We start from the raw sequence: 8,461 nt of genomic DNA, 5'->3' as shown, positions 1-8,461 counted from the left end.
CAGGGCTCGGATATTTTATCCCGCGGCCGGAAAGTGGGGACGACGCGACCATGGTGGGGACCAATAGTTGGTGGGGGTATGCAGTGATTTTCACGGTAGCGCTGCGGAGAGCTTCGCGAACGCGCATGAGCACGCATGAGGGGAATAGTAGTGGGGATCGAAATACGGGCGAAAAATAGGGGAAGCGAGCCGTGTACGGAAAGATACGAGATCCCTGCTGCATACCCCCACCAACTATTGGTGCCCACCATGTTCGCGTCGTCTCCACTTTCCGGCCGAGGGAAAAGTTATGCCACCGCTGCGCGAAAGCCCTGAGCCCTGGCCCTGACCGTGCAGTGTGCAGGTGTGCATGCGCTTCCTTCTATAATATTGACACTGACTACTGCTCTACAGCTAGTGCTCACAAATGAGTTCCTCTCGTTCAAAAATTGGACGCCACTGTTGGTGAAATTAATTTTGTGAAGCATTTCGAGAATTTAAAAATTGTTTCGGAAACAGAGCGGAAAGTACGAAAAGGAAGAATTAATTTTAATGATTTAATTCATTCATTTCTATCGAATTTTAATTCACACATAATTCAAAATTTACTATTCTCAGAAATTTTGATATTCATTTTGCGAAACGTTTCGTGGATTTCGAGAAATATTTTGGAAAAGTGAGAAGTAGAACTAGTTGTGCAAAGCAATAACTACATACTGTTTACAGTTAGTTGCCCGTTTATTAACAATCTAAGTAGCTAGATTTAACACACGGTACGCATGTACCCAAATAATTAAAGTTCATAACTGAATTCTTTAAAATCTTACATTACTCGCATTAAATGCACAATACATGTACACACTTTATATTTCATTTCTATGGAAATGCATCAATCTCATCTCCAGTCGACCACATGAGATTCAAGACTGAAGCTGGCAAACAGCTATAAATATTGTATACAATTAGTTGCCATGTTATTAACAATCTACATCTATTAACAGTCAACAGTTTTTGTTATACCTCTTGAATAAAAAATAATGTGCGCTGGTTTCTTTTATAAATATGATCGCTTAATTAATATTAAGGATCACATAGCTTATGCTTGGTTAAGTAATTAATTGATAAATAAATATTATAGCTTCGTTGTTAGTATAAGCATAATTAATCTTTGGAATAATTAAATAACGAAGACTAATTGAAGCTAATTTGATGTAGTAAGCAATTAAATAATTGCTCCTTGTTAATTAATTATATAAGAGAGCGACGAATTTAAATAACAATTTTAATAATTTAATACTTATAATTTTTCATATGTTTTTATACGGTGTTCTGTATCTTTCCCTTCTGAATTCTTTTTGAGATTCTTACTATTTTTATTTTCATTTATCGTTTTAAACGACTACACGTGATTATTTTTCAGAAATTAATAATTCAATAATGATTTACATAAAATAACTACTTTTGTAGTATTTCGAAAACGTTTCAACGTCAGTTATAAGAATCTACAATAAAAAACATAGGGTCCCATTTGAAAATTTCAATGTAACCCTCACTGGACAGCTGGTTGTCATTTCAAGATCATCCAAGTATCATCATCATCATATGTCTGCCGTGAAATCACTCAACTTTCATCTGAAACATTTTTTCACATCTCTGATATGTACGCGAATGGCGTATAATCGTTTATGTGAATTTAAATATTCTTTTAAAAAATAAAAAATTAGTTGTCCAAGCCCAGGCCTTTTGAGATCTCATCTGCCGTCAAGTTACGGCCCGGCCCAGTCGATGAATTGTCAGCTGAAGGTGTCGCCGGCTTCTCTGACGGCGGCGTGGTATTCCTTGATGGACGGGGCTTCTACGAGAATTTCAAATGTTCCCCATTAACTTGACTCGTAATTTGAAATGCGATCATTCAATTCTCGTATCTACACATTATTTGCAGACTAAAATGCAAAAATGCATTCATACTTACGTCTTTGTTGTGTTTGTTTAACCCCTCCATCGCAGAACTGAAAAGGGATGACCCAATGGAGGATAAGAGGTCAGAGCCATTGGAGCCACCGGACTGGTAGCCGCCTGAGGGCTGGTACTGACCGTAGCCGCCCGAGGGTTGGTAGTTCGACTGTGGGTGACCTCCACCACCGAAAACCCCACTGATCAATCCCAAGGCTCCAGAGAGGCTGTCGCCGCTCTGCGGTTGCGGATGTTGTGCTGCACCTCCACCTCCACCTCCACCTGCAAATGCAATTTCGCGATTTTATTTCTTCAACATTAGTACTATGAAAATTAAGGAAAACATTCAGGAATATTCTAGCTACTCTGGGAAATCTTACACAATTTTTGCAGAATTTATAGTGACGTCGTAGTGCATAAAAAAATTCATAAATATCATAATTACTGACTAGTCTCAACAACAATAATAGTAATAATATTACCAAAAGCCCCAAGGATGGACCCAAGTACATCTCCACCGGGAGAGGAAGAGGGCGGGGGCGGGTATCCATGCTGGGCGTGGGAATTGTTGAGAACGTTGCTGACTAAACTGGTAGCCAGGGCCGTGCCAATGGACCCAAGGCTCCCCAATCCACCCTCGCTTTCGGTTTTCGATTTATTAGCGTCGGACTTCTCATGATCCTTCTCCGGATCCTCCTCCCTCTTTTTCTAACAAATCATTTATTTACATCAGATTTTTCAATTCCTTAACACGTTGCAATCCCATTGGATGCAAAACTATGGAAGAATTTATTGAAATCTATTAAAGATTCTTTTTTAAATTCACTGATAGTTTAGAAACAATTCCACAGATAATCTCTCAAATAAAATTAGCAACTACTTCAATTTATTTAATTTGTTGCTGAATTTTACTGACTAATTTGAATTACTTACGCTCATGGCATGTGCTGCTGCCGCAATTCCACCAGCGGCAACCAACCCTCCCAAGGCCAAGCCGACTTTATCTAAACAGCCACTGAAGGTATCCTCTTCTTCCGGTTTCTCGTACCCTGGCTGATAGCCGTGCGTTTGAGGATTGTAGTACCCGCTATTCGGCGGTGGGGGACCATAGGGCCCGGGTGGCGGTGGCATGGAACCGGGTGGTGGTGGCATAGGCCCAGACGGAGGTTGAATCGTTGGGTACAGTCCACCGGGCGCTGCAATTGCAAATGTAATTGCTAGAATTAAAGTGTGCTTTTAATTCCAATTGGAATTGTCTTAAAAAAGAATTCGAATTGCGAACGGAGCATAAGTTCAAATGTAAATGCTTTCGTCAAGTGTAATTAAAAACAATGATTCTTTAATTTAAATTGGTACTGCCATAAACAAGAATTGGAACTGCAACTGGAATTGCGCAATGATTAAAACTCATTGACAAATTACTTACGTGGAGGTCCAAAGTTAGGATTGGGCACCTCCGGTGCGTCGGCCATGGGATTGGGCACGTCTACTGGCACAATTTCATTAATGACAGACTCCACTTCAACGTCCCCGTCGATTACCAAATGCGTAACCTTCTGGAATGGCAATCTGTGCCGGAATTCGGCAAAATGTCTGCCGTTCACCGCGATTTTGTAGCAGTGGGCCTCGCAGAGGATCAGAATTTCGAACTCCTGGCCAGGCTTGATCCACATGGGCCCTGCGTTTTCCTCTGGGCCCCACGTCATATTTTCTATGTGGTTCCGGGTTATGAAACCGTTTGGGAAACGTGGGGAGACGTGCAGAGCTATGTCATCCCTGGGATTGAGGTTCGGTCCCAGCTGATAATTAATGGCGAATAAGACGCAGCCTGGCTGCGTCCTCCCGACCACTTTTAACATCTTCCCGGGATGCAGGCCACCTTCGACTGGCGCCACGTACGGAATTTGCTATTGAATAAAGTATACAATTTGGAATTGCACGCGAGTTTAAATGAGTTGCGTGTAAGTTTCATGGAATTGCACGTAAGTTTGTATGTAAGTTGAAATATTGTAATGTACGCTTATTTAAATAATAACTGGAGAAACTCATTAAATGCAATTACTGAAAATGGTTCTTCACTTCAAATGGAAATTGTCTACAACGAGAATTGAATGTGCGACTGTAATTGTACAATTCTGAAAAATTCAGGACAATGCCAACAGCAAATAGTTGAATTAATTATAGTTGTTAAAATTATATATGTAATTGGTGGCGAAGGAAGTTTTTACCATCTTCTCTGACCTGGAATTTTCTACCGAATAAAATTTGGAATTTTTATATTTACATATTGTAACAATTAACGTATGTTTATTTAAACAATTAATTTTATTTCCAGTGCATGTCATGTATAAAATACAGACATAATTTTAATACGCATAACCTAGCCTACAAGTGACAATTCTTTTTTATTTGAATTGTCCCAATTAACAGTTGAAATTCCTTCGATATTATTATAATAATAATAAAATGATTCAGGTGAACAATTATTATTATTATTAATAAGTGTAATGAAATGAAGTGTATAAAAGTGAAAATACTTACGGGATTGAGAACGGGTTCAGACATTTTTCACTGGAAGAATGGAACTCCGCGAGAACTTTATATGTACACCTATTACACCTAATCACAGTTTAAGGCTAATAAACGTGTATTGCGTACGAGGTGGATATTAACAGAGGATGATCAACGCAATCCCCCGACTTTCTGCCGTTTCAGATTGATCGTGCCATTTCTATTTAGGTCGCTGACGTTTCCAGTTTGCGTCGCGGAATCTTGATCCTCTTGATCAAGATTAAAAAGCAGGTCGATGCGCAACGCGGCAACGCGCAATGGAACAACGGAATATTCTCAATTATTTGATTATACTCTGCGTATGTAACTGTATTGATTATTATTTTGAATTATTGTATGTACATCATTGAGCTCTATACATAACTCGAGTGCGAAGCAGCAATGCCAGCCTGGCATTGCCAGGTTGAGAACGGGAGCAGGGCAGCGGTGGCATAACTTTTCCCTCGGCCGGAAAGTGGAGACGGAGACGACGCGAACATGGTGGGCACCAATAGTTGGTGGGGGTATGCAGTGATTTTCACGGTAGCGCTGCGGAGAGCTTCGCGAACGCGCATGAGCACGCATGAGGGGAATAGTAGTGGGGATCGAAATACGGGCGAAAAAGAGGGGAAGCGAACCGTGCGGGATAAAATATCCAAGCCCTGGAGCAGGGTTGCCGTATGGAGCGATTATAATCGCGCCTCCTCTGCTCCCGGAGACCCCCACTACCGTGTATTTTGTACGCGCCAGTGACTGGGCTAGGATTGAAGAAGGCTGTGGTACAGGCATAGAGATAGTATACATAGAGTACAGAAGCCAACCGCAAACGTGAGTCGCAAATAGAAAAAGAGAGGAACACGAGAATGACTACCTCTTTCTCTCTACCGACGCATGCGCAGTACTCATATAGGTGTATATGGGTTCGAATACGTATGCTGTATGCATGCAGAGCATGCGCTCTGCTGCTGTTAAACGAAGAGAGGTAGTAAATTTCTACTTCGTTTTCTTTCTAACAGCGTATCAATTCCACTTACAGGCGAGCCTATGGCATCTGTACTCTATCTATAATATCTGTATGGGTACAGGCATAGTGTGGACGCATGCGCTTCCTTCCTAGATGGCGCCACGCGTACGTCAGCATGTGTGTGTTGTGTGTGTGCGTTTGTGTGATGAACGTAAATCATGGATTCATCGCGGTACATGTCGGTATGCTGCCAATTATGATTTATCCACGATGACTTAAAAATCATGCCGCTCCTTAATTAACAAACTCACCATCTCAGCCGAGATGAGCTAGACTCAAAACATGATTCCCAACGTTTCTTTCAACTCTCAGCTGTTTACAATGAACCTAACCATCAAACAGCGATTCTACATCTAATATCCTGATATACATTATTTTTAAGGTGCGGGAAAGCACTCAGAGGCTCTCAAAGAGAAGTACCAGAAGCTGTGCCGCCAGGCATGCAAATCGGTGAGCCACGACTATTTCATTATTACCATTACAACTGCTTATTAATTGTAAATAATTATTGTAGGCCATAAAAAGTTTGAAAGCTGGCAGAAGACCTGTGGATGCGGTGTGTGAGGCTGTCACTGAGTTGGAAGATTCCCCATTAACCAATGCTGGGTTTGGCTCAAACTTGACCCTTGAGGGCAATGTGGAGTGTGATGCCAGTGTTATGGATGGGAATACTTTACATTTTGGTGCTGTGGGGGCAGTGAATGGTATCAGAAATCCTGTATTATTAGCGAAGAAGCTCTGTGAATGTCAGGCTATGAAAATCGCCTTTGGAAGAATACCACCGAGGTGATGATGATTCAATAGAAATCATTGAGAACTTCCTTGTTGGTCACTTGGTTTCAATTGAATTTTCACGAGTGATAAACAGTTTTTTAGTTGGTGACGGAGCGAAGGTATGGGCCAGGGAGATGGGGGTTGAAACGTTGCCTCCAGAGCAATTAATCTCAGGTTCGTTTACGATTTCTGATGGAAATTTTCCTTACATATTCACCGAGCGAGTAAATAATTTCGTTTCGTCATGTAAAAACCTAAATATAGGCTGGTATTCAGATTTGTTACTTATTTTTAAGATCTCCTTAAGCACTTGCTTAAGTCCCTGTTTCCTGTACAAGATAGAGACTGGAAACACGGATATCAAATGCTCAAGACGATCTTAAGAATAAGCAACGACTCTGAGTACCGAGTCATTGAAAGAATATTGTATAAATTGTGATTTGGTATGAAATAAAATAACAGCGAAGGCAGAGAAGATGTACAAGCACTATAAGAGGAAAGTGGAGGACTCCGGTGAAGAGGTTCACAAGGTATGGCTTTGCAGAGTGAATCAACAAACGAACAAACGAGTAATTGTTTGAACATCAGGTTTCCAAGCAACGGATGGACACGGTGGGGGCTGTTTGTGTCGACGGCGAGGGAAACGTGGCCAGCGCCTGTTCCAGCGGCGGAATAATACTCAAATATCCAGGCAGGGTTGGGCAAGTGAGTTGCTTTTGAATAATCGAATCGATTACTCACGGGAAGTATTTATTGGTGAACGTGGTTGTCGGAAGGCAGGAATGTGGGGATGCGGTGCCTGGGCCTCTAAAGGCTCCGTTTCGGTGGCCACGAGCACCTCCGGCTGTGGGGAGCATTTGATTCGTACCACTCTGGCTAGGACGGTGGCTGAGAAAATCGCGAACGACGCTTGCCCCATCACTGGCCTTCATCGAGCCATGGAAAACGAGTTCCTAAGTAACGATTCATTCATTCCAGAATTTTTAATTAACTAAACGATTTAAATAAATTTACGCTCGCGAATTGCGTATAGCACTCATATATAGGATGAAATTCTGAGCAAGAAGTTCCTTTTCCATTTTTCTCTACGATCATTATTAACGAAGTTATTAACGAAAAACTATGGTACCACTGCCCCTAAGATGTCATTGATCCACGTTTTCCTTAATTGTAAAGAAAAATGGTAGAGGAACTTTCGACTCAGAATTCCTCCCTCTTCCAGATCCTCCAGATGAAGATCATGGATTCTGAGAAGCCCTGTATAGAAAAAGGTATCGCTTTGAGGTAAAAAAGGTAAACCTTTTGTTTCCATATTTCAGACTCTAGGTTCTTGGATGGATTGGAACAAAAACTCGGAGGTGTAGTGGCCATTAGGTATTCGCCACAGGAAGGCTCCGGCGATTTTCTTTGGAGTCACTCAACGAACTCGATGATCGTCGGGTACATGAATTCGAACGACCAGACGGCGACGGTACGGTAAATTAATTGATTAAGAAATAACCAGACTTTATGTAATTAAGCCATTTGATCATCAGAGTCACATGGCAGTATTGCCATCTCAGGAGGTCGGCAGAAAAACGACTGTGGAGGGCATCTGCTTCAAACTGAATTGAGATACAGACGAATCAATTGTAATAATTTTACAATAAATATACACCCAATTTCCTACCAATTTTATGAATGAATTATCAATTCGAACGGTCATCAAGAATTTGTATATTTGGAAGTCGCCGCGGGGACTCGCTCTCGCGTTCAGATTGGCCGACCGAATCGGGCCCCTGCTATTGGCCAGTCCGTAAATCAAATACCCTACGGTCCACTGCACTGATCTCTATATAACCAGAGATGAAAAGGGAGATTGCTCATTTCTTTGTTCGAAAGTGGACAGGGCTCACTACCGCACTCTAGTGTCAATGTCCATTATTTAAGGGGAAATAGACGTAGTTTAGGAGGGACTGTGCACTATTCCCCTCAAGAAGTGGACACGCCGAAGAGAGCTGAAAATATACATATAAGATTTGCCATGCTCGTGCCCATGGACTTAAAAGACGGTGCCTAAAGTGGGATTATGGGCGAGGGGAGGGCTCCCAAAAGCATGAGGGGGAAAACAGCTCTGTTTGAGCCATTGAGCTATATAAAACATCTGGAGTGTGAACGAATGGGGGGGGTACGTTCGCCGAC

The 8,461-nt window shown here is 41.8% G+C and overlaps 2 protein-coding genes across 3 annotated transcripts; one reads left to right on the top strand and one right to left on the bottom strand.

The window, feature by feature from the left end:
- Positions 1–698: 698 nt before the first annotated feature.
- On the bottom strand, positions 699–4,946 carry LOC108628397 (basic salivary proline-rich protein 1). 2 transcript variants are annotated; one of them, XM_018030294.2, is made up of 6 exons: positions 4,474–4,946; positions 3,359–3,839; positions 2,866–3,128; positions 2,415–2,640; positions 1,952–2,202; positions 699–1,834 (listed from the first exon to the last, which is right to left on the bottom strand). In XM_018030294.2, the coding sequence occupies exons 1-6, from the start codon at positions 4,495–4,497 to the stop codon at positions 1,700–1,702; spliced, it is 1,380 nt and encodes a 459-aa protein (XP_017885783.1). In that variant the 5' UTR covers positions 4,498–4,946; the 3' UTR covers positions 699–1,699. The 2 variants fall into 2 exon arrangements, with proteins under 2 accessions (XP_017885783.1, XP_017885782.1); XM_018030293.2 differs by having other exon boundaries at positions 1,952–2,214; positions 4,474–4,945.
- Positions 4,947–5,221: 275 nt separating this feature from the next.
- Positions 5,222–7,955, top strand: Tasp1 (Taspase 1). Its single transcript, XM_018030159.2, has 10 exons — positions 5,222–5,310; positions 5,519–5,688; positions 5,889–5,956; positions 6,021–6,292; positions 6,375–6,454; positions 6,743–6,810; positions 6,869–6,985; positions 7,057–7,237; positions 7,600–7,751; positions 7,816–7,955. Exons 2-10 carry the CDS (start codon positions 5,583–5,585, stop codon positions 7,891–7,893), a joined length of 1,122 nt encoding a protein of 373 aa, XP_017885648.2. The 5' UTR covers positions 5,222–5,310; positions 5,519–5,582; the 3' UTR covers positions 7,894–7,955.
- The last annotated feature ends 506 nt before the right edge of the window (positions 7,956–8,461 follow it).

The sequence above is a fragment of the Ceratina calcarata genome, unplaced genomic scaffold, assembly GCF_001652005.2.
Source record: "Ceratina calcarata isolate Rehan_Ccalc_2016 unplaced genomic scaffold, ASM165200v1 scaffold517.2, whole genome shotgun sequence".
Classification (NCBI taxonomy): domain Eukaryota; kingdom Metazoa; phylum Arthropoda; class Insecta; order Hymenoptera; family Apidae; genus Ceratina; species Ceratina calcarata.
This window is presented reverse-complemented; position numbering and strand designations above follow the sequence as displayed.

Bases quoted from the DNA above. Each gene is read 5' to 3' on its own strand.
- LOC108628397 (XM_018030293.2), bottom strand. From the start codon at position 4,497: ATGTCTGAACCCGTTCTCAATCCC. The intron at 3,840-4,473 runs GTAAGTATTTTC...TTTATTCAATAG, and splicing joins CTGAACCCGTTCTCAATCCC to CAAATTCCGTACGTGGCGCC. The intron at 2,641-2,865 runs GTAAGTAATTCA...ATGATTTGTTAG, and splicing joins CAGCAGCACATGCCATGAGC to AAAAAGAGGGAGGAGGATCC.
- Tasp1 (XM_018030159.2), top strand. From the start codon at position 5,583: ATGCGCTTCCTTCCTAGATGGCGCCACGCGTACGTCAGCATGTGTGTG. The intron at 5,957-6,020 runs GTGAGCCACGAC...TAATTATTGTAG, and splicing joins GCCGCCAGGCATGCAAATCG to GCCATAAAAAGTTTGAAAGC. The intron at 6,293-6,374 runs GTGATGATGATT...AGTGATAAACAG, and splicing joins TTTGGAAGAATACCACCGAG to TTTTTTAGTTGGTGACGGAG.